The sequence below is a fragment of the Callorhinchus milii genome, unplaced genomic scaffold (genome assembly GCF_018977255.1).
Source record: "Callorhinchus milii isolate IMCB2004 unplaced genomic scaffold, IMCB_Cmil_1.0 Scaffold1, whole genome shotgun sequence".
In the NCBI taxonomy this organism is placed as follows: domain Eukaryota; kingdom Metazoa; phylum Chordata; class Chondrichthyes; order Chimaeriformes; family Callorhinchidae; genus Callorhinchus; species Callorhinchus milii.
Window position 1 is genome coordinate 56,914,347 of NW_024704742.1, and position 26,076 is coordinate 56,940,422.

The 26,076-nt window shown below is 41.6% G+C and overlaps 2 protein-coding genes across 2 annotated transcripts; one reads left to right on the forward strand and one right to left on the reverse strand.

The window, feature by feature from the left end:
• The first annotated feature begins 1,720 nt into the window (after nucleotides 1–1,720).
• On the forward strand, nucleotides 1,721–16,598 carry ufsp2 (ufm1-specific peptidase 2). Its single transcript, XM_007892827.2, has 12 exons — nucleotides 1,721–1,849; nucleotides 4,728–4,815; nucleotides 6,023–6,206; nucleotides 7,183–7,246; nucleotides 7,903–8,057; nucleotides 8,398–8,590; nucleotides 9,849–9,995; nucleotides 10,154–10,318; nucleotides 13,563–13,684; nucleotides 14,831–14,907; nucleotides 15,324–15,448; nucleotides 16,043–16,598. Exons 1-12 carry the CDS (start codon nucleotides 1,847–1,849, stop codon nucleotides 16,124–16,126), a joined length of 1,407 nt encoding a protein of 468 aa, XP_007891018.1. The 5' UTR covers nucleotides 1,721–1,846; the 3' UTR covers nucleotides 16,127–16,598.
• Nucleotides 16,599–17,028: 430 nt separating this feature from the next.
• ankrd37 (ankyrin repeat domain 37) lies at nucleotides 17,029–25,225 on the reverse strand. The gene is made up of 5 exons (XM_007892826.2): nucleotides 25,063–25,225; nucleotides 24,203–24,352; nucleotides 21,630–21,721; nucleotides 19,148–19,380; nucleotides 17,029–17,997 (listed from the first exon to the last, which is right to left on the reverse strand). Exons 1-5 carry the CDS (start codon nucleotides 25,087–25,089, stop codon nucleotides 17,915–17,917), a joined length of 585 nt encoding a protein of 194 aa, XP_007891017.1. The 5' UTR covers nucleotides 25,090–25,225; the 3' UTR covers nucleotides 17,029–17,914.
• Nucleotides 25,226–26,076: the final 851 nt, after the last annotated feature.

Genomic DNA, 26,076 nt, shown 5'->3' on the forward strand with positions numbered 1-26,076 from the left:
CAGGCTCCGCCACTGTTAAGCAACCTGAGACACTACTTGCTATATAAGTGCAAGTTGTTGTTGTTAGTCACAATACTCTTGTCTAAAATATTATCTATTCGGACTTTACAGGTCATTTGGTATGAAAGTCGTATAAGGTTTTAAATGTAACATAATTAAGCATTGATCGTGCAAGATATTTTTGTTCTTCATTAGAATCTCCTCTCTTCCCCAGAGGGCACAAAGTTTGATGGCAAGTGGAACTACGCACCTCCAAGAAAGTCCAGCAGCACCATTGAAGTCTGCTACTGTTTGTGGAATTCTGTTACCCTGGAGATGTGCAGTGTACATTGTCGCAGCAATGGGCTCGTGTGTTAGTCACAATACTCTCGTCAAAAATATTATCTTTTCACACTTTACAGGTATGTGATGTGAAAGTCTGATAAGATTTTTCTGATTGGTGAATTCTAAACGTAATTTTTCTTCAAGTTTCTTTTTTTTTCACCAAAAAAAAGCGAAGTTCTCCGCCCTCTTCTCTTTCTTATGCTGTGTTTTTCTTTGCGTTCGGGAGAAGAAGTGAATAACCTGTGGTATGCGTCTCAGTGATATCTGAGAGTTCTTGTCAGTTTCAACCTATTTCGGTTTTGAAGGGGCGTCAATCTGACGTGTAACTAACATTTAATTACATTAATTCTATCACCCTGCTTCCCCCCCTCTGCCCTCCACCCTCCCCAATCCCGACCCCCAGCTCGGGTCCGGAACACTGACTGTCCAAGTCGAAGAGGTCAGACTGCTCTTCACTACCAATATATACCAGATTGTGGAGCACTTGCAGAGTTCCACTTTGCTTGAGAATCGTATGTGAAGGCAGCAAAATACATCTACATATAAAGCAAGAAAAACAAAAACTCAAGTACAATCTACTGTTTACCCTTCTGCTATCCCAACTATTTAATCTTTTTTTTGTGTGTGTGTGTATGGGGGGGGGGTTCATCATAAACGCTCCTAGTCTCCAGGAGTAATTAAGCACAAATGCAGAACATTTATCCAATATTTCCACAACTGCACCCAGGATTATTACTCCTTGGTTCAATGCATGAGGGAGGCTTTTACACAAACACACACACACACACACACACCATTAATCTCCTGGATACTTGAGTGAGCCACTGAACGAGTGGCCCCCATCCTCAAGTCAATCTAGAACTGGGGATGAAATTATAAAGACGAAAAGTATTCGCTGGAGACGATGACCTTTGCACCCCACAAAACAATCATAGTTAAAAGCACACGGCAATAAATACAAGAAGAAGAAGATTGCATTTGCGTAGCGCGCCTTTCACGGCGGGCAGAGCATTACAGAAATAGATGCAAATATGCACTGATAAAATTGAGAGAAATCCCAACCCTGGCCTGCCCTTTACTGCAATAAAGTGCTTTGCCCCCTGTCAGCCTGTGAGTTTGTTTGGTTGGTTTAATTATTCAGTCCAACCCATGATGGCTGATGTGGTTTGGCCAGAGGGGGCGCTATCATGAAGCGCTGGGGCCGCAGACAATCACAGGCAGTGAGGGAGGCGGCGCCCTCTCTGAGCCTGGGGGGGGGGGGGGGGAGGGGGGGCGTGGCCAGGCCTCACACGTCACCGCCCACCAAGTCAGACGCTGTCGCCATGGTGACCATCAATCGTTTCCCTGGTGACGGCGGGCGCGTCACGTGACGCGCGGCGCGGCGCGGCTCACAGGCCCGAGAGCTCGCGAGAGCCGGACAAGGCCTGAGGGCGGGAGGGCGGCGCCAGGTCAGAGAGAGGCACAGACACACACACACACAGAGACAGAGAGAGAGCCCCGACCAGGGACTAGAGAGGCCGACATGGTGAGTCCCCACTCTGCTCTGTCACTGGGATGAGAGGTCGAGTAAAGCCGGAGGTGGAGGATACGGACTACAGCCGCTCCTCCTCCCTCAACTGCTGTGTCCACACACACACACACACACAGCGCAGTCATCATCATCATCATCATAACAACAAGCCTTTTGCACTTGACATAGCGCCTTATCACATCTTCGATACATCTCACATGTGCATTGTGATGTTCCTTTTGCCAAACATATTGCTTCTCACTGTGTGGGACAGTGAGAGGTGAATGTGAATCAAATGGACGCAGTTGTCGATCGCAGCTGAAATGTCGCCAGATTCAGGTGCACACGTTTGGCCGCTACATTTGCCCACGAATACACAGTCACTAAACTTCAGGGTATAATTCTGTGAGGTGCTGTGAGACATTTTGACGCCGCAATAAGATTCTATATCAAACGCCAGAAATATAAAATGGGGGAGGTATTAAGTGAGGAGCCTCGGGGGTCTCTACTGCGAACCCTCCCGCTCCTTGCATACATTCAATCATCTGCATTGGCACTCAGTGAAAGGAGGTAAATTTGCAGTCGGAAGGAACTGTGGAATTAGAAAGGGAAACAAAGTCTTACAAAGAGTGCCAGATATAATAATAATAATAATAATCCTTGCATTTGATATAGCGCGTTTCACGTCGGAAGGACGTCCCAAAGCGCTTCACAGAACACACTGTAAAGTGAATTGACTGTAAATTTGTGGGCGAACGCGGCAGCCAATTGCGCACAGCAATGTCCCACAAACAGTCATGGATTGAAAATGACCAATTTATTATTGTTTTTGGTTTTGGAGGGATTATTATTAGGCTTTGTGTGGAGTAAGGAAACTTGCCCAAGGTTTCGCCCTCTGCCTGGAATTGAACTCAGGTCTCACTTGCAAAGCGAGTGCTCTAACCACTGAGCTACAGGACTCCACAAAGTCCTGGTCCTGATAAGGTACAAGTAGGAGTTCTTCAGCATTGAAAAGCAATGACTCAGTGGGTACCTTATTCCAGCGCCTTGGGACGTCCTCCTGACGTGAAAGGCGCTATGCAAATGTAATTTTGTTGTTGTTGTTGTTGTTATAGAGGTTTAAAAGATTTTAATTGGGATTGGAAAAATAAACCCTGAAAGAATTATCACATCTTTGAGACATCTCAAAGCGCTTCACGGATTATTCTGTAAAGTGAATCGATCGATGTGCAATGATTATCTACACATGTATAATGCCCCATACACACACACAGAGCAGCAATTAAATGTTGCGGAGTGATAGCTCCTCCCCCCCCCCCCCCACCCCAGGCCCCAGCCAGTGCCTTCAGCAAACCCAAAGCGTACGTGTTGCTTTCAGATACGACAAGGCAGTAATAGTAAGCAGGAGAGGACAAGTTACTTTTGACTCAGAACCAGCAAAAATGCCTTTTGGTAAACAAAAGTACTTATGAATGTTGAGTTATTGAGAGGATAGAGAGAACTTTGGGTTGTATCTGATCTATGCTACACTTGACCAAAGAAGAGTTGCTGCTGAGGTTGCACCCCAAAACTGAAAGTGTACCACCTCTGTGTGCTAGCCTGGCTCAGTTGGTAGCACTCGTTCTTGAATCAAAAGGTTGTAAGTTCATGCCACATGTCAATACGTAGAACTTGTACAGTGTGAGATGATTAAGATGAACTATAAGTCTAAGTCAAACATAGACGATATAAATCAGAGTGGGGCTGGGAGAGCGCTGCATTGTTGAAGGTCTTCTCTGCCTGTTCAGGTGGATAATAAAGATATCATAGGTTGGGATCGGGATTGCAGTGCTTCCGATCTAAGGAGTTTGATCTGCTCTCACAAAGAGCAAGCAGAGAATACTTGAACTCGGAGCTACCTTGAGGACTTGGTCACTAGGCACAGGCTGGGCTTGCCCTGTCAGAGAGGCGATCCGGTTACCTGACTTGCTCAGCTGATCGTGAAGACATGGTTCAGGTCCGCATTATCCTTTGACAATTTGGGGCTTAGAAGAGTTTGTGGGATTAGGGCTTGTCTGTGGGGACACAAACCTCACTCCCAAAGTGGAACGTTTTGGTCTAATTTGGTTAATGGGGAGTGAGCAGGTCGAACCTTGCTCACCAATAATTTAAAAAAAAGATATCAGCACAAATTGAAAAGAAGTATCCTGTTCAACAATCCCTCCAGATAAATATATTTGGTCCTCCTCTGTTCCAGTGAAAACATCTGTCACACAATTAGCTTTTATTCTTTAATCTTATTTCAGTGAATCTATGCTGTTTCCAATCCTGTACTTTTTTTTAATATATTGAATACCAAAAATGGATGCACTAATTTAGCTGTTACCTAATTAATATCTTGTCTACTTGGTTCCTATATTTTGTTTAATGTTATTTGATATTATGTGATACTTATGTTAGGCTGACATGATTAGTCTAACTAATTAACACTATTAATCAGTGTTGCTTTCAAAGGATTCTTTTCATGACCAAGTATTTAGTCAAAATATTCTTGTATGTAGAAGGAAAGAAACTAGAGTCAGAATGCTTCATTGCATCTTGATGTTGCTTGCCAATGATGTGATTATGTGTTTAATTATGATTGAAACAGTTGAATTACATGTTTGTGGACTTCATTAAACAGCAGTTTAATTGATGGATTATAGTTCTATAACTTCATGCAAAAGTATGTCCTGAGATCCTTTCAAGCTCTTGGCACTTAAATTTATTATTGCATTAAGTAGAGATGTGAAGTCTTAAATTGGTGATCCTCTGTGTACAGTTGCTGAAGTTCACACTGTTTTTGAATTGTTTCCTTTTTTTTGCTGGTTGGTAATTGTAATTGTAAACACATTTTCCAAAAAAATTATTTCAGGCATCCTTCACATCCATTGAAAACCAAGAATTAATATTTCGACTAAAAGGTGGATTTTATTTGTCAGGTCTTCTCAGAAAATTGGATGGTAAGTAAATTAGTTTCAGATTCAATTACATTTCTAAGTGTGATTTAGGCATTCTAATAAAAATAATTTGTTTACTGTATTGAATGCTTGAATAATGGTTTGCATGCTGCTTGAGTAGTGGAGCCATATCAAGAGTATAAACTTTTTTAATTACAGCAGGTTTCTCTTGGGTCGGCATAACGTATGCAGCGTACAATGGGGAAAAAAATTATTTTTACTTACTCTTCTTCAGACGTTGAGGCGCATTTACTTTGATTTTCGTATGAATGTTTAAAACCTCAAAGTCATTGTTCGGTGTACTAACCATGTCCTGGAGAACAGTCTGACTACATTATGCCAGACTATATAAGTTAAACGTAAATTGTATTATGAGAAGAAAAAGATTTGGGGCTACAGATTGCAGTGTTGTGTGCATGTACAAAGAGACAGGTGTTCTGACTGCTTTGGCTGAGGAGGAATAGCTAGTGATGGGGATGAGGGGAGGAATGAATTCCAGGAGGATCGAAGCCTGGAAGTGGTAAGGGAATAATATGTCTGCTGGTGAAATTTTCATGTAAGCCTAAGACTTGTCCTACCTGGACAAACTGCAGGAAGCTTTCCAAACAGTGTTTGCAATGACAAGGTTTTAGTTGGTTAAATTCCAGCAGCAGCTCAACACACACTGTGCTTTCCAAGCTTTAACTCTCTGCCAATACTTTCCAGAATTAGGTAAGCAGGATGCTTCCCTCTAGGGTGAGAATGTGCGTACCATTACAGAAAAATGGGAAATTTCCACACGTGGGTGGCATGTATATGTGAAACTCAATCTGGTTTGAATACGCGTAAGCCTGGTCATGCGTTTCTGGGTATGTCAGACATCCAACTGACCAAAAAACCTAATATCACCCTAGACTATAAGTCAGACTTTAAATTCATCAATAAAATTTCTTCTGACTCAGAGATGAGCTGATATTTTGCTGACATTATCTGAAAGTGAATTTCTTTAATTTCTTTAGTGATGCAGGTTTGATAGGGGTGTATTTCTCGGGAAACACAGTAATATATAATGCAACTTTAATCTTGCATGTATGTTTCTCATTTGATGTATACATGATAACGTAACTACTGATATTATATAGAGACACTGAGTAATTAGATTGTGTAGTTAAGCATTATTATTGAGATCCGAATACTTTTAACATGGTTCTTTTTTTTTTGTTGAGACCAGAATCTTCAATTAAGGCAGCCATTTCAGAAGCCATAAATGAGGCTGTTTTTAAGGTGAATTCAGAAGCTTTCGTTGTGAATTCTGAAAAGAGTTCACTAGTTGTATGGCCTAAGACTCATATCAGCACACATCTAGTAGACCTACCAGAGGATGCTGCCTGCAAATCCATTTTAAAATTTGTTACGTAAGTTATTGAACTGAATGTATAAAGTGTTTCATTATGATGCTGTTGCATATTATGATGGGCTGCAATGGTTGATGACTGACTCCTACATAAAATCAAAGTTTGAGACAAACCAAATTCTCCTTTTACCTCTGTTAGCTGTTCTGAATTGCTCATTTTGGACATCGACAGTTTGCTTAATTTATCCCAATTATGATATTTTTGAAAATCACAGTGAATTGATTTCTGCATTAGTTTTTAATTAATGTTTGAATTGATATATTTTTATATGTTGGTTTTTTTTATCACCTGTGCTTAAAACTTCAGATAATTCTGGGCCATTTAATACTCCTGTTTGCTCACATATTTTTCGTGTAGCGCAGTACTTTGTATTTAAAGAAGCATCACAGTTCATTGAATAAAACTGGAGTATATTAAGGCATTTGTATTGACACAGATGAAAGGGGTTTTTATCAGTTGGAAAGTTAATTGGTGATGTATTGCACAATATTTTCATGCATCTGTTTTGTTCCTTGTAATACTTCTTACTCCTGTAAGCGTCTCAGTTTTCCAAAACATTTGAGTTTTTAGTTAGAGCAACATTTACCAACACAAAAATATGTACCATAGAGACTGAATTGAATCCCAATTTAGAGATCAAATGACTGCCAATGCCTTGGGTCGTCCTCCCGAAATGAAAGGTGCTATACAAATGTAATTTTGTATTCTGTTGACCTAGACATATGGTGCAACACACTATTAAATCTGAAAAGAGTAGTGGTCTTTGCTTTTGTCGCTGCTAAAAGGTTAAATGCCAAACATCCCCTCTATCTCTGCAACCCACTGAGGTCTCACACCTCAGGGATTACAAGTTTTTCTATAAATGTGTGAGATTGCTTGTGGTGCATAAATTGAAGAGGCTTATTTTGGCAGTCAGATTCTATTTGTACATAATCTTACGGTAAAACTATACCACAGTTTTCAATATTTATTTCAGAATTGAGCAGGATGAGCGTATTAAAAAGATCAATAAAAAGAAAGCAAAAAAGATCATACCAGTGGTAAGCAATGTAAATTTGACTTGTTTCAAAGATAATTTGGAGTTTTACAGATTGGTTACCTATGCTATATGTTTCTGAAAATACAAAAGCTGTACTCTTAATCTTTACAAACCAGACCTTTCTAATAACAGTAAACAACATTTCTTAGTTGTTATAGGCTTGTTAGTCAAACAATGGCAGTCTAAACTGATCCTCCAGTGCAGTTCCCGGGGTATGCTGTAACGTTGGAGGTTCAGTCCTTTGGATGAGACATTAAACTGACTTCCCCTTTGCTTGTTTGGCATTGAAGCAACCCAAACTGCATCCTAAAAGAGCAATGTTCAATTTGTTTTGTGAATTTGGTTGCCTTCTTCTCTCCCTTTCTTTTCTTGGTTCCCAATTAGTCCATTAACATGTGTATCTGCTCAGATTCCCCTATCAATCTTCTGAAGACTCCATTATATAATTCCAGTTTTCACCTGATCTGAAAGGTAAAATGTATTGAAAGACATTTTAATACATAAAATTAATAGGTATTAATAGGTATTCTCGAGCTATTCTTAAATCTTCTTGTTTCCATAATTAAATAATTTGACAAAAGGCTAATTTATATTTTATTAGTTTGTAAATGACTTGACCTTTCAACAACTAATAATCCCAATTACCATTTGTTTCAGAAAGTAATAAACTTCAACATTTTGTTTGAGATGACAAGGCCTGAAACTGTGGAGAGCATGCATGTTCTCCAAGACAACAAATCACGACTCCACTTCAGTATGATTCTGCCAGTGGATGCATTGATACATGTTAAACCAGATGACACCTGGGGAAAGTATGATGTTATTTTGTCCTAGACATCAAATGGTTTCTAGATTGAATATATTAATAGTGAAAGAGTAGCATATGGTAGCCTGCAGAGAGGGACTGGGACTGTGACAGGCAGCAGTGGGTAGAGAAGGGGGATTTGAGATTAATGACGAAGGGGGTTGGCCAACAGCAGTAACTTGCATTTATATAGTGCCCTTCACATAGGATATCTCAGAGCACTTGTAGGATTATATAGGATATAAGATTATAACTGAGAAAAAAACAAATGGCCCAGAAATGTTTTATTTTCAAAATTGTGTTGTAGCAAATATCTTTATTATTAACAGTAAATTGTGTTTTGACAGAGTGCAAGATCTATTTGTGCAAGCAGTCACCACTCAGCTAGGAGATATGGAGAAGGTAGTCCAGCAATTCACAAAAGGACAGTCTGTTCCAATACCCCAACCATTCCACTTTTCACTGCGAGGCGAAACTACATTTGCTACAGTTGTGTACCCTGCTGGAATAAGTGATGGCGATCTGGAGTCGTATCGAAAAGTATGGCTGAAGTTTTGCTTGTGTTTTTATATTTATAGAGTCTATCCACCAATTCTGAAATTTTTAAAATGCTATGAAATTGGTGTAACCTTTTCTGTCCTTACCATACCTTCTTCAACGTTTCCTCTTTTCCTTACCTTATTCAACTGAAGCTGAAGTTCATACCTTAGATATTAAGTCTTGCATCTAACTTTTTAAAATATCCAGAAAATAGTTCCAGGTGCCTGGTCTCTTGGTGCAGTTCATGTATTTGCCAATCTCCTAAGTTTAGGCAGTTTATTTCTTAATTTTCTTTACATTGCATGATTTGTTGACTTTTTCACATATTGAAGATGTCTGGGCTAATATTACTGGATATGAAATGTGTCTCAATCTCAGTAGTGAGCACATGCTAATTAAAAAAAGTTCAACCAATGCCATATCCTGATCTTCCATAATATTTTATATTCGTTAAATGTTCTATTTAATCTCCTCTTCGACCATGCCATCGGCCACCCACCTTCCCCTCCCCTCCCTTCCCCCCGCCCCCCCCAGGCCTAGCTCGGGTCTGAAATGCTGTACTCTGTCCAGCGCCTTGGGACGTCCTCCCGACATGAAAGGCGCTATACAAATGTAACCTTCTTGCTGTTGTTGTATTTGGCCTTTTTTAAATCTTTATTTTTATTTTCCAAATACAATAAGAAAACATCAAACACTGACTACTGTATTTCATCTTTCGATCACATCAACGCATATCTAAACATGATTTATTGGATCCTTCTTGCTATCTGCACTTTCTGTACATTTACTAGTTTTAATACTCTTAAGTGACTCCCCTTCGAGTTCTCGTTGCTCTCATAATTATCCAATTATGATTTTGTCTGTTGTCTCTTATTTAGCTCAACAACTGCTTTATTCCCCTTGAACTGATGTTTAATAGTGCAAGAGTTATCAAAAAATGACTGTCCTTAACTTCTACCCTTAATACTTCTATCCTATTATTAACCCATCCAATTAACTTACGGTCTTCTGGTACCTAGTTGTAAACTAGTTACACCCCTTGTAGCCCTTACTTAGTTTTAAGCATGCACATCATTCAGAAACTTATTCCTTCAATTAAACTAGGGAGTTACAAAAATGTGGACATTTAAGCAAGAGTTATGCTTTATGTGACTTTTTGCTTACAATGTTTGTAGTATAAATTAAACTGTTACATGATGGCTTTGAAACTTAAGGCACTGTCTTGCAGATTTAGATTTTAAAAAAATTATGTGTACAGACATTGCACCGTGAACTTGATCTGCCAGATGATAGACCCTTCCTTCGACGTGTTATGGCTTATCGTTTTCCTCATGAAACATCAAAGGACGTGTACCTGCCCAAGATGCACCAATTTCTCATTCATCCTGCAACAGAGGATGCCAAGGTACATCCCTGAAGTAACTATACCATACCTTTTTTTATTGCCATAGAAACACACATATAGTTAATTCAAATCTAATAATGTGTAATTACCTGAAAGGCTGGGGATAAGAAACATAAATTCTCTTCGTTTTAAAAAAAATGTCTTCATCCTTTTTACAGGTTTATTTAGTACAGGGGTCGTACAACTTTTATCACTACCTGCAGGATAACATAGAGGATGCAGATTGGGGCTGTGCCTACCGTTCCTTGCAAACAATTGTTTCCTGGTACAGAGCACAAGGATATACTACTAAACCAGTCCCAACACATGAAGAGATCCAGGAGGTATCTGTGCATTAATATCTATTTAATAATCAGATTAATAATAATCTGTAGTAATATCTAAAGCGCTCCGAGACTCTACCCTGCGTGAAGGGCTCTTTCCTCTCCACCCATGCATTATTCGAACCCCTTCAGTCGGGTTTCCGTGCTGCCCATAGCACAGAAACCGCCCTGGTCAAGGTCACAATGACATCTTGACCATCTGCGACCAGGGCTCCCTCTGCCTCCTCGTCCTCCTCGACCTATCGGCAGCATTCGATACGGTCGACCACGCTATCCTCCTCCACCGCTTGTCCTCCCACCTCAACCTTCAAGGCCCTGTCCTTGAGTGGTTTAGGTCGTACCTCTCCCACTGTGTCTTCATTTTGTTTCCACAAACGGCTTTTCCTCCAGCCCCTGCACTGTCTCGTGCGGTGTCCCTCAGGGCTCTGTCCTCGGTCCCCTCCTCTTCACCCTCTACATGCTCCCCCTTGGTGACATCATCCGCAGACATGGGGTTAACTTCCACATGTATGCGGATGACACCCAACTCTACCTCTCCTCCACTACCCTCATCTCCACGACCACCGGTGTCCTGACAGCTGCCTGTCCGACATCGAGTCCTGGACGAGAGACAACTTTCTTCAGCTCAACGTGCGCAAAACTGAGGCCCTCCTGATTGGCTCGTGTCAGCGCCTCCGCACCTCAGGCGCTGACAACATCAGCATCCAAGGCTGCACTCTCCACCTCTCAAAGCCGTCAGGAACCCCGGTGTTCTGTTCGACCCTGAGCTGTCCTTTCTTCCTCATCCGCGCCACAACTGGCACCGCCTTCCATCACCTCTGAAACATCGGCAGACTACGGCACTACCTCACCCCTCACTCTGCTGAAACTCTGGTCCACGCCTTTATCACCTCAAGGCTGAACTATGGGAACTCTCTCCTCGTCGGCCTTCCCGGCCCTCCCTCCACAAGCTGCAGGTCATTCAGAACTCTGCAGCTCGTGTACTGTCCCGCACCAGGCTTCGCGACCACATCACTCCCACCCTCCCTCCCCTCCACTGGCTCCCCATCCCCCAGAAGATCGAATTCAAGATCCTCATCCTCACCTACAAGGCCATTCACGGCCTTGCTCCTTCCTACCTCTCCGACCTACTATCCCCCTACCTACCTGCCCGTACCCTCCGTTCCTCTGGCTCCGGTCTGCTCCACATCCCCCGCCCCAACCGCTCTACCATCGGTGGCCGGGCCTTCAGCCTCTCAGCCCCAGGCTCTGGAACTCCATCCCCCAGTGCCTTCGCCGCTTCCTCCCTTTCCTCCTTCAAGGCCGGTCTCAAGACCTTTCTCTATGACCGTGCCTTCAGCTCCACTCTCGACTCTCTACCCCCTCCTCGCTCTCTCCCTTCCCTCACCCTGACCATTTCCCCTCTGCTCGGGTCCTGACCCAACTGTCCAGCGCCTTGGGACGTCCTCCCGACGTGAAAGGCACTGTATAAATGGAATCTTGTTGTTGTTGATGTTGAGGCAGAGGGAGCCCTAGTTGCAGATGGCCAAAATGTAATTTGTCACTTTCACCAAAGCTGTTTCAGTCGGTACAGAAACCCGGTTGGAAGGGGTTCGTGAAGGGAGTGGCAGGAGCATGAAGGAATGAGGAATGAATGAAGCTGAGAAGCAAAGATTCGTTCCAGAACCTTGGAAAGGAAAGGGAGGTTGGAGATGGGGCAGTAATTTGAAAGCAGGGATGGGTCCAGGGAAGGTTTTTTAAAGATGGGAAGATGAAAGACATTTATAAAGGGGTGGGAATGGTGCCAGTGGACAGGGAGAGGTTTATGATGTCTGTGAGTAGAAGAGCAAGGAGGTGGAGCTGGGTGGTAAGGAAAGGGGTAGGGATGGGGTCGAGAGAGCAGGTGGTCGGTTTTATGTGGGTTATAGTGGTGGTGAGAGGAGGGGGAAAGAGGTTTGAAGGTGTGGATGGCGTGAAGGTGTGATGGGGATGGGGTAGTAGACGGATCCCCTCGACTTTGATTTGAGGAAGTCCAGCATCACCTCACAGTTGACATTGGAGGAGAGAATGGGTGATGCGTGCGTGGGTGGGCGGAGGAGCCATTTAGTGAAGGAGAAGAGGAACCTGGGGTTGTTCTTGGCCTCCAAGATTGACTTGGAGTAGAAGAACGGTTTAGCGGAGCCAAGAGTGGAGTGGTAAGTTTTGATAAAGTCCAACCAGATCTGCCGATGGACCATTAAATCTGGGTTGCTGGTGTACCAGGATGACTTCCGTGAGTAGGTGACAGTTTGGGAAATGAGGGTGGCAAGGGCATTGAAAGTGGTACAGAGGGATTTGTGGAGGAGAGTGACCAAGGAGGATGGCTCATTGCAGGAGGAAGCCCAGAGAGGGAGGAGTTTAGATCACTCCCAAAGCAGCGGAGTGGGGGGGAGATTTTTTTTCAGGGGCGGGAAGAGATGAAGGTGGGTTTGGTGGCGGTGGGGAGAGGGATTGAGGAGTTAAGGGAGATGAAGTAAGATGAATATAACAAGAATGAACCTGCTTTCACGGAAGAATTTCTGTTAGAAAATTATTTGAAAAGAAACACATAACCGGACAGTGGTATATTTTCCTGAAAGTTGTTTGGCAACATTAGGTAAAATTAGTTCCCACAAAATCATTAATTTTTCTGTGTCAGTTTTACATAACCCTCTGTATACTTGCACTGTGAGTCAAAAAAAATTGTTATATTCTAAAGTTTCCTTTTTAGAGAGGAAATAAGATGTTTTAAAAATATCTAACTGAAGTCAAACATTGCTCCAAACGCCATTGAATACTGTGAGGGTTGTGCAGTGCAATGCATTCTATTTATTTCTTTAAGCTATTCAAGACGCTGTCCCACGTGCTATATAAATACAAGTGGTGATTGTTGTTCTATGTTTATTGTCAGATAAATACAACAACAACAACAACTTGGATTTATATAGCACCCTCCACGCCGGACGGCGTCTCAGAGCGCTTTACAGTTTAGGATCCCGGGGCTGAGCCAGGGGGAGGGGTGGGAAGGTGACCAAAGGCGCGGTCGAAAAGAAAGGTCTTCAGAAGAGATGTGCACAATGCAATACAAAAAATGTGCACAAATGTGCAACACAAAAAATGATTGCCTTGGAACCTTGCTGTAGCAGAAATCACTGCTTCAAAAGAGGAGGAAGGAAAATTATGAGGATGTTGTATTGAAAATTGCAATTGTTCATTTTTATATACTATTTTTGTTTTGTGTCTTCAGGCTTTGGTGGCCGCTGGAGATAAAACTTCAGATATCATAGGATCAAGTGAATGGATTGGGTGTTTTGAGATCCAGCAAGTACTAGATTCCCTGGGATTTACAGCTAAAATTATAAACGTCCGGTAAGATAAATGAAGCAAAATGGTCATTGTAAATTCTTCTTAAAATTTTAACATTTCTGTTATTGTATTCACTATATTCTAAAAACTAAATCAAATATGTTGTACCGTACTGCGTAGTTTGAAAGACAGTCATATATTGAACACAGGAAAAATAATAATAATCCTTGCATTTGATATAGCACCTTATCAAGTCTTTGAGACATCTCAAAGCACTTCACAGAATATACAGTAAAGTGACTGTATATTTTGTGGCCGAAACAAAATGCATTAATTGTAAATTAGACTAGAAACAATTAAGGGCAGTGAATACACTTGCTCAACTTTCCCTCATCTATGGAATATTAGTTTTGTTTCCCCCCTGGTTGAGATGCAATTGGCTGCAGTAATTGTAAATATGCAATTTCTACACTTGACAGGAATTATCTGTGAATTATTTTGAATATTTGATGATAGTAGCATTGCAGGGAAACTCCATTATAGCACGGCTTTACTTATAGTACTGGTGTAGTGAGGACCTGTGCTAACTAGAAGTGCGTTACACCCGACTCCAGTGCTGACCGACTCCAGATTGTCACTGATGCTGTTTCCTGTGCCCTCCAAACAAAGAAAGCACTGCATGTCAAACATTTTTTCATGGTTTGTTATAATGCAGGTGCTGAGACATTGTCCCTAGACTGTTGTAACAGTTTGCCTTGCATAACTACTTATTATTTCTTCAGCTGGTTCCCATACAGTACAAGAGTTAACTGACTATGGGAATATTGAAATAGAAACATCTGTTGTTTTTGGAAGAACTGAAAGAATCGCAATCACTTGAAAGTGAAACTCAAAATCCAGGCCATATCAGACTTCAGGAATTATGTAGTTTATTTTGATATAGATTATTTCAAAATCATATTTGAATCTGACAATCTTTTTGTAACCTAAAACTGAATGTTATTTTAGTGAAACTAGTAAGAACATTTCCAGTATCCCCATATATTTATCAGGAAATTACACTAATTTATTTGTGTTTCAAATCTCTTATATGAATCTGTAATACTACTACGTTTCAATTTAGCTATTACATTTGTATTATAGATTCAAAGTAATATTTTAGTAGTTTTCTACATCCTTCAATGAAAGGAAATCATTTCACTTTTCCAGTACAGGTGCTGAGTTTCCTTCAATAGGAAGAGAACTTGCAAATCATTTCACAGTTGAAGGAAGTCCAATTACGGTTGGTAAGTTTGTGATCAGTGTTGAACATCACCATTTGATCTTTTTGAGACAACCGCAGTCAAAGTTACAAATGACCTTCTGTCTATCTGACCAGGGCCTTCTCTGTCTCCTCATCCTTCTCGTTCTCTCTGCCGCTTTCGACACTGTCGACCACTCTATTCTTCTCCACCGCCTCTCCTCAGATCAACCTTCATAGTTCTGTCCTTGCCTGGTTTCTCTCTTGGCTTTCCCACTGTCTCAACTTTGTATCCACTAACTACTTCTCTCCACTGTTACATCCGACATTCCTCAGGGCTCTGGAATGTATTGGAAAGTAAAGCGGAGTGAGTACGAAGAAATGGGGAATATTTTAATTTCAAGTCAGATGTGCATTCATTCGCAACTCTTCTTTTTCCGTGTGTGATTGTTTGAAATACAGCTGGTGATCGTCTGGCAAACACCATCTTGGGAGTGATTTGGAATGAAAATACAGGTGATCTAAAATTCCTTGTGATGGACCCACACTACATGGGAGATGATGAGTGGAATGCTGCCATTGAAAGGGTATGTGGAGATACAGCAGCAATGACTAAAACTCCAATGGACAATCCTGCCACAAACATTTTTGGTAGTGATTCTGTCAATTAATATAAATAGCAGATTTGTTTCTGTTAAAAATCTTTTTGTCTGTCTAAAATAACCAATTGTTTTGGTCAGCCAGGTGGCTAATACACACGGAAGCCCATTATCTGCTTAAGAGTATCCAAGAGTTCTGTGTGCTATACTTGTAGTCTAGAATGGGATGTGCACTCTCACAGGTGCTTACCTAATTTCAGAGAGCATTAAGTGCAGATTGGCAAGAGCTGAGGCTTGATAGACATACCCTAGAGTTTGGGTTAGGGTTTTTAACCCAACAAAAATCGCATAAATTGCCATCGAAAGCACTGTCTGACAATGTTGCCCCTGCTTGTCCAGCTAGGACCACCTCACCTTTTGGGGGTTTGGCTGGCAGGGTTAACAGGAGCTGATTATTATCTATGGGTCTTCTGTATCCAAAATTAAATTGAGCACTGATTCCTCATTAGTTGTTGGGCTGTTGATGCATAGAGTTAAGACTTAAGACTGTTGTATTAACTTTAACTCTCTTGCATGTTTCAGGGTATTGACTGGAAAGGAATAGATTTCTGGAATCCAATGGAATCTTTCAACCTCTGCTTGCCACAAAGACCGTCAGGTGTTTAGAGCTCGTGTTTTACAGAGCTTTAACTGAAAAGGGAAAGAGACCGAATTCTAAGATGCACAGGACTCTTGCAACCTCTGTATGCTTCAATCCAAAAGGGTTACTGAAGTATTGAGTATGATTTACATGGTACTATAATAAAAACGGAGGATAAACATATATTCACTACTTGTTGCTTAAATAGCTTCATGTGCAATGTGCAGTATAATTGTGAAGCTATGCATTTTTCTATTTAGAGGTTATGTATTCAGGCACTTACTGAGGGGACAACTGATTCATTTCCAACCTGGCCTAGGATAAATGTTCTTTTTTTAAAAAAAAGGCTAGATGCATGCAATGCCATATCTGTTATTCATGTTACCTGGATACCAACTCCTCAGTCTTGATACTTCTGTATTAAAACAGTAAAATTGCTATCAGTAGCCTTGTTTAAATCATCTGAAGTTACAATAAAAAGCAATGAATTATAATTGACTGAAGTTTACAAATATACTTATCTGAGAAACTTGGTGAAAAAATCTCTGAAGCTAAACTAATACTGTACACGTTGATGTACCTAAAGTACAGTATAGTAAATCTTTTGCCATTCAAGTATCCTGTTAAGATCTGTCATTGCCACCAAACGCAGCTACTGGTTGCACTTAAACATTCAAACCATATTCAAATGTGATGAGTTTGTTAAAAATATTAACTTGTGAGCTGAAGACTTGTAAAATCAGTTGAAATTCATTCACTTGGAAGGCATTAGAAAAGAAACCTGCCTGAAATACTTCCATTTGTTGCAGCTCTTCAGTTGAAGCCAAGCATCATTTGAGGCAACTTTTCAGCACATTGTCTAAAGAAATATTGTGTATGATTTTTTTTCGGTGTAAACAGATTTTATCTTGATCTAAAACAGTTTTATCACAGTAGGGAAGGTTTGTTTAAAAAAACTATAGTCAGATTACTTTTCTGTAGTTCTACTTATTGATTGATATACTTAGAATATTGACATATTGAAAATGAAGCATGATTTTTGCAGATGAATTTGCATAAAGGCAACAGTTTATTGTACAGGCAATATTGGAAATACTTGGAATATCAAACTGTTCCATGTCAAATACAGCACATAAATACAGCTCTATCTATTGATCTTTGTATCCATTTCTGTAAATGAAAATGTATACTTCCCAGGTTCCAATAATCCTTAATCTAATGACAATTAATTTATGTATATAAAAGTTAATCAATACTTTTTTCACCAATCAGTTCTAAAGTTAAAGCTCTCACACAATACAATGTTCATTTATATTCTGTTTCTGAAGGAAAGTATCGGGCTCAGTTCTCAAATTGGTAGATGTACCATCTAGATCAGAAACTAGAATTATTTCACAAGGCTCTTGTTTTTCCACTGATATAACTGTCTTCAATGTTTTCTGTGGAAATCCTGTCATTCGAAGGATAAGTTGCAAAAAAGACAGATTGTGCTCATTTGGAGCGATCTGTACTTGATTACACTCAAAAATTCAACTTGCAAACAATGTCCACTTCGTCACGAATCATTCTGTTGTCCTCAATTTTTCTCTCTCATGTCCATTACTGTTATTCAAACTGCAATACTAGGCTAGTACATATTGCAGAAAACAAAAAAAAATGATTGCATGACAAAATGTCTTCATTGAACCTTCCATGCACAAGAAAACAGTTTGAGTGTATCCTGCTGTTCATCGTTTCTTTAACATTTTGCCATTTAAGTATTCTGTTAAAATCTGTCATTGTTTCCCAATGCAGCCACTGATTCTGCTAATTCTTCACAATGATCTCACCTCCTGCAGTGACAGTAAATGTTCCGTTCTACCACCTTTACAAAATTCTTTATTCGATTGTTGAATACCTATTAAATGGAAAAACATGAAGGTTAACAAGCCTTAATAAGTAAGTGAAGTGAGGAAGTTTTATATCATCGTAATTCTTGGCATTTGATATAGCGCCTTATCACATCATCGAAAAGTACCATTGGCAGGCGGGCCTTCAGCCACTGCCCCCACCCTCTGGAACTCCATCCTGCAGTCGCTCTGCCTCACCCCCTTCCTTGCCTCCTTCCAAGACCTGTCTGAAGACCCTCTTCGACTGTGCCTTCGGTCACCCTCCCCCCCCCCCCCGCCCTCTCCGATCCCAACCCCCAGCTCGGGTCTGAAGCACTGATTGTCCAGCGCCTTGGGATGTCCTCCCAACGTGAAAGACGATATACAAATGTAATTTGGTCATTGTCTCAAAAAGCGCTTCATAGGATATATTGTAAAGTGTAATATCCTTGTATTTTGCGTTTGAAACGTGGCAGCCAGTTTGCAGACAACATTTCTAAAAAAAAATTAATCTGGATTATAGGTACAAACGGTTTTGTTGGATCGATGGAATCCATTTATATGAACATACCTCGCTGTTGCACAAGTTCATTTTTAACATGATCCTCCATTGGACCCACTTGCCAACTTCCCAGCAAATAATAATAAATCTTGCAATTGATATAGCACCTTGCCCTTGAGATGAGTGCGTGCATGATATACAGAATTACATCAGCAAACATGGGGTGACTTTTAACATGGATGCTGCTGACACCCAAATTCACCCTACTGCTTCTATCTTTGATTCCTTGACTCACATCAAGTCCTGGATTAAAAGCCACCTAAAAATCTACCTCTAGCTGTGCCTACGGTCACTTCCAAACCTCCCCACCCACCCTGCTTCATAACTGGTACCATCTGTAAAGTCAATGGAGATGTTACTGTATATAAACACAAGCTGCTGTTGCTATTATGCGTTTTAGGATTTTATGTACAATCAAATATCAGAATAAACTAGTCCAAGAAAAGTTTTGTCACTGGTAGATACTATTTACAGTTTGCTTTTTCTAATTCTACACTGTACTCAAAAATTGAAAATAATGTCATTGTTATAATTAGTGGAATCAAAAGCAATTTTATCCACCTATTGACTTAAAATTCTTACCAGAGAAATGAACAGAAGTAAGTTAGCTTTCTTACCATCGATTTTGGCCTTCTTCTTGTCAGCTTCGAATACGCCACACATGCGTTTATAGCCAGCTGGCCTGTGTACAAGCCCTCCCCTGTCCCTGCTGTTTGCTGGCAACTGTCCATCGTGAAGTTGGGGCTGTGTGCTTCGTGTCGTTCGTATTGTTGCCAAGAAATTTACACAATCAGCATGTCCGTGGGATAATGCAAGATCTTCTGCAGTCTGTCCAGCACAATTGCAGAGTCTAAGCAGAAATTAGATCTCATTTAATTACTACAAAAGAGAAACATTACTTTTAAGGAAAACTAATAAAAACTCTCTTCATTGTGGCAGTGAACTATCATGTTCAGAAATGAGCTCTGCAAAATTAAGATTTCTTCCTCAACATGTGAAGCTCCTAAAATCAACTTTTAAATAGTCGTTATTATCATCAATATTTAACTAGGATATGCTCAAAATCTCCATAGAGAAAGTTGTAGGAATACTTCACTCGAGAGTTATCAAGTTAGTAATCAGAAATATAACTATTTGTTTAGTTTCTCACACCATACCCTCCTATTAACAACTTACATGGTGAGGAGTAAAAATTAGTTTTTAGGCTTAAAAGTGGCAAGGTAAGTACTGAATAGTGAAGCAAACAAGCCCTGAAAGTTACTTATCAGTCATGTAATAAGCCTATAGTAATACATAATTTTAATAAAAAGATATAGCAATGGCTTGAATAGCCTCCTGCTCTGAAAATTTCTGTGTAACCCACAATTCTTACCACTAAAAGTAAAATGTTAACTTTTTAAAAACTCCCTTTTAAAATCTATTCTTTGACAAATGAGGAAATCCCCTTGATCATCCGATTGTGTTGGTTTCTACTGTTGGATCAATTGTTTCTCTCCACCCACCCACTCATTTAAAGTTGAGAAATTACAAGAGACACAACAACATTTTGTTAAATTCAGCCCAAACATACAAAGATTATGTGCCAAACTATTATTTTAAATGTAAATATAATCAGTAATATACTTTTTTAGCATTTAACCATATGCAACCAATTTAGCAGATATAGTAACTATATAGTAAGTATAGCAAGTAGTCAGCTGCTGAAACTAATGTTGAAGTTGCAAACATCTGAAAATGAATGCAAATCACTTATGGTGCCACAGATGGATCGTGTTACTCAGTGAGTTATTTCTTAGAAATATATAGCATTGCAATCCACTGGATCTATATCTAGTCACTGCCTATGTGGGTATTTGACCAGAGGTATTGCGATGTGATTTTGAAAATTACTGCGAAGACATGCAATCATGCTGCAATACAATGTTTTGAAGTACAGGGCAACATCATTAATAACAATGTATTCTGGGTCAGAATATCTCCAACACTGTTTTATGAACAAAGAACAAAAATGGCTGGCTTCAAGTTTGTCGGGTTGCCACTGATAGCACTTCCTGGATATTCGCAAGCGATATCACTTGCTGCACAGTGTCATTACAGCAAGTGAAATGACCTCCCTTTCCCGCACCATGTGTGATACTACAACAACAACATTACATTTGTAAAGCGCCTTTCATGTCAGGAGCACGTCCCAAGGCGCTCAACAGTCAGGGACCAGGACCTGAGCGTGGGGGGGTGCAGGGTTGGGATGAGGGAGGGCAGAGGGGGTGTGAGGGCGGCTGATTGCACGGTCAAAAAGGAGGGTTTGGAGTCGTGCCTTGAAGGAGGCAAGAGAGGGAGCAAAGCAAAGGGATTGTGGAATGGAGTTCCAGAGGGTGGGGGCAGCGAGGCTGAAAGCTCGGCTGCTGATGGTAGTAGTGCAGGTCGGGCGGGAGACATGGAGCAGCCTGGAGCCTGCTGAACAGAGGGAGCGGACAAGTTGATAGGGGGTCAGCAGGTCAGAGATGTAGGAGGGGGCAAGGTCGTGGAGGGCCTTGAAAGTGAGGACGATGATTTTGAATTCCATCGTCTGGGGGATGGGGAGTCAGGGAGCTGGGCGAAGGGTGGGGATGATGGGGTCATGGAACCTGGTGCAGGAGTGGACATGAGCTGCAGAGTTCTGGATGATTTGCAGCTTGTGGAGGAAAGAGTTGGGGAGGCCGACAAGGAGGGAGTTTCCGTAGTCGAGCCTTGAGGTGACGAATGCATGTATGAGGGTTATGGCGGCCTGAGGGATGAGGCAGTGGCGGAGTCGGGCAATGTTGCAGAGGTGGGGGAAGGCAGAGCGGATCATGGCACAGATATGAGGGAGAAAGCAAACACAGGAAGTTTTGTTAACAGTGACCTGACAACCCAGAAGTTGGCCCTTTATATACGTGGGGAGCTGGCTAGTTAGCACGGGAATTTGGGTGTAACACATTTATCAGCCGGTTAGGGCAGGACCATCAGATACCAGAATGTGAGAGTGCTTTATACTACGGGATGGGAGTTGGGTGGGGTGGGGGGGAGAAGAAAGTATACAACAGAATTTTATTGTCGTCATTGACACACCTAATTACTTACTCAATTCTTGCAGCTGAAGCAACAAGTAAGCTGATACACTGCAAGCTTCCGGTTTTGGCAGCTTTGTGAATGGCAGCCTCTCCCAAATCATCCTGGAAAAGAGTGACAATTCTAACGTAAAATGTTGCTCTTGTTAAACTGTGCAAAGTTGTTTGACATTGGAGTATATGGGTAGATGGGCAATACTATGGGTAGAGAGATGCTGCATTAAATTTATTTCATATTCACAAAAATACCAATGTAAGTAGTGTAATATTGACAAACATTATCTCTACTTCATAGGAAAATATAACGTGATTTAATTCTTGTGGATAAATGTTAATAATTCAGGTTGAGGTTATTAAACATTCTATCCTTAAGGTGAATTAGCTGAATCACAAATTAAACAAGCTAATTTGCATTTCAGATACACTTGTTTTTAAAATGTTGCCATTTTTTCAATTCAAATTCTGATTCTTTAAGCACGGAATGACTGAAATACAACTTAACAGCATTTCATATAGCAATCAAGGCAACTACAGTATATCCAACACATTTCCATTTTAACCAACATTTGGGTGGCTTAGTTGTTTGAAGCCTGATTTGAGATCAGAAACCCACTCACCCTTCAACAACTTGGGATTTATACCGTGCCTCTCACATAATATATTAATTTGCTTGACAAATGTTATGGTGGACATAAAGTATGCAAATATGATATTTAAAGATGATGGTAAAAGTCATGGTTACCAAGATATGTTTCTATGTTCTTGAAGGCAGCGAGTGAGACAAGCAAGCATAGTAGTTTTGGAAGAATATTGCTGAGAACAGAAACACAGTATTTGAAGGCATGGCTTTCAAGAGTAGAGTGAAGGGAATGGGGAGAGAACAACAGACCAGCCGAATGAGCTGGCTGGAATATACGGCTGCACAAAATTAAATTGGTTGGTGGTGTGAGACAATGGACAAATATTAGGATCGAAAGGAGGTTAGTGAAATGGATACCGTCTCCAAAAAAAAAATCTTCTTGAAAGAATGGAAAGCAGTATATGCCCGGAAATCAACTGATTCTGACTCACATCTGGAAAAACAATCAGGGCATTACTGATCCTGCGCAGTCGAAACATGACCTCCACTCCAAAGAATCAAATCAACATTGGCTAAATTAGCTGTACGGTTAGCATTTTAACTGATTGTTGGTGATTTATGTCAGCCAGCTAATATAATTCTTGCACTTGCTACAGGTCGTTATCCCACCTACAAAATATTTCAAAAGTTTCACAGAATTTACTGTAAAGTTTAGTAACTCTATAGTTTGTAGGTGATAAAAGCAGCAATTTGACCACCGTAATTAACAGCCTATACATAAATGATTGATATTTATTGGGGGGTTTTGGCCAGGACAACTAGCAGAAACTCCTTTCTCTTTTTGTAAAACGTTATGGGATCTTTAACCTCCATGTAAACATCCCCCATCAGTTCTGCTGACCCAATGTGTTTTTTATACAGTACTTAATGAGAACAACAACTTGGATTTATATAGCGCCCCACACGCCGGACGGCGTCTCAGAGCGCTTCACAGTAACGGATCCCGGGGCCGAGCCATGGGGAGGGGGAGGAAGGTGACCAAAGGCGCGGTCGAAAAGGTCTTCAGCAGAGACCTGAAAATGGGAAGGGAGGGAGCGAGGCGAAGGGAGTGAGGAAGGGAGTACCAGAGCCTCGGGACATAGTGGCTGAAAGCACAGCCGCCAAGGGTGGAGCGGAGGACTCGGGGGACGAGGAGGAAGCCAGACCCAGAGGAACGAAGGCAATGGGTACTGTTTTGAGGAGAGAGATCAGAGAGGTAGGGGGGTGCAGAGGAGTGGAGGGATTTGAAGACAAGGGTGAGGATCTTGAAGTCGATCCTCTCTGGGACAGGCAGCCAGTGCAGTCTGGCAAGGACTGGGGTGATCGGGGAACAGAGTTTGGTGCGGGTGAGAATGCGGGCGGCAGAGTTTTGAATAATTGGATTTTGTGGATGGTAGTGGAGGGGAGGCTATTAGTATTGATAGGAGGAGAAGCCTATCGGTATTGATTATTTACAGGATTTCTTTCTTTCTTTTACTTTCCTGCTAAATAATAATTCTTGCATAGTGAAAGGATTTCTTAACTCTTCAGGGGATTTACTGTAAAGTTGTAGTAACTGTATTTTGTAGACAAATGCGATACCCCAATTTTGTGCACAGCAATGTCACAGCCAGGAAGTGAATGAACAATTTTATCTGAAGGATTGTTGACCAGGACAGCAGGAAGAACTTCCTTTATTTCTGAATTAGTGCCAATAGGATCTTTAACATTCACCTGCACGGGCAGACAGGAACCCAGTTTAAAGACTCATCCGTAGGGCAGCACCTCTGACAATGCAGCATCCCCAGCACTGCTTCGGAGTGCCAGCCAACACTATGAATTCAAAAGTCTGGATGTGAGGCATGGGGCTCAAACCCACAACTTTCTGACTCAAAGTTGAGAGTATATATAAACCAAATCACACTAAAGAAAAATCATTTATAAAGTAATTTGATGTGATTTATTTATTTTGGGGGGAACGATCCTACCTGTTGGTTGACGTCCGTTCCAGCGTGTAGAAACCAAAGCAAGCAATAGGCTTGACCGCCAAATGCTGCTAGATGTGCTGGAGTCTGGCCTAAACAGCCCGGAGAGTTCACTGCAGTACCTGCCTGCATTAGTTCATTCAAGCACTCGACCTACAAGACAAAAATAATAATCCTTGCAGTTGCAATCAATATAGCGCTTTATCATGTAAAAGCACATTGCAGAATATATTGTGAAGTGCATTGATTGTGTTTTTTCTGAGCATAACGAGAGTGCCAATTCCGCATTCGTAAAATCACGCTGAGGCTACAACTGTACATCAATCCTACCAACAACAACAACAACAACTTGCATTTGTATGGCATCTTTCACGCCGGACAGCGCCTCGGGGGCACTTACCAACACCGTCGAATCAAAGCAACTATTTGCTGATCTGAAATGGGGATTTGTACGATGCTCTTGATGTAAATTGGGCAAGAAAGCCCGCAATCTTAGCAAAGCTACATTTCCCATCCAAAACAGATACTGTAATTAAAAACGCAAAGACAAATTCAGAACCCGCTCTGGATAAATTCTACGAGTTGCAGATTTTGCCAGGCGTTCAAAAAAAAAAAAGAAATTAGCCTTATTTCGAAAATCTCTGGTTTGCTTAAAAATAGATCTGCTGAGAGTCTTTTCAGCACATTGTGGCTGTTGTGGACCATTGTGCCTTCAGGTCATTGTCACATTCCCGACAATAACAACTGTGATTTATTGTGTCATTGCGTTTGTAAATCCCACCCGTGTTTTGCTCGCCGCACACAAGCAGAAAGCCAGTCAGTCAGTCAGTCAGGAATGTTGTGCTACGCGAATGCTTATTTACCTCGGGGTTATAATCCAACAGAATCATAGCGTGAGAGATCCGAACGACTGGTTCAGAGACCCCACTCCCTTCTTGTAACTGCAGCCCAGTATGCGAGGAGCAGCCTCCGACTCTGTTGAGTTATCCGGGCTGTGCTGTGCTGGGCTGAGCTGTGCTGTGCTGGGCTGGGTTGTGCTGTGCTGGGTTGTGCTGGGCTGAGCTGGGTTGTGCTGAGCTGTGCTGAGCTGGGCTGTGCTGGGTTGTGCTGAGCTGGGTTGTGCTGGGCTGGGCTGGGCTGTGCTGAGCTGGGCTGTGCTGGGCTGGGCTGGGCTGTGCTGAGTTGTGCTGAGCTGGGCTGTGCTGTGCTGAGCTGTGCTGTGCTGAGCTGGGCTGTGCTGTGCTGAGCTGTGCTGTGTGGGCTCTGCCCTGTGCAGCTACAAATCGAAGGGGTGGGGGTGGATCAAGGAAACTGCGCTTCGCCTATAAATCATGCAGCAGAACCAATGGTATGTGTGGACTGCAGAGGGACGTGACTATGCACATGGGCTTTGACGGTCCACAGCAGAATTGGCGAGTGGCTATCACATCACCAGCAGCGATTGTGCTGCAATGTGCAGTCAGACACGTACACACGTCCTCCCCCTCTCCCCCTCTGCTCCCAGCAGCAGACATTCACCCTGAAACCTGCACCGCCTATTTCCAAAGCCACACGTAATGCACAGCAATCGCAGACTTGCATTCTTTCTCGGGTGCACACGCATTTTCGGATCCGCTTGGGATCGTTTTTTCTCTCGAGTTTGCAGACCGACCAGGCGTTGAAAAGAGAAAGAAATGAAACCCGCTTTTTTTTTTTGCAAAATGAAAAGAATTGAAATTCGATTTGCTGACCATCTTTCAGCACCTGGACCACGTCTTCAGATCACGTTTAGCCTTTTAATCCGACAATAGCAACTGCAGTTGTATTTGTGTGTTTGTGAAGCACAATCTATTTTGCAAATAGAAAGGCAGTAGCATACTCATTTGGATAGCCTGTTT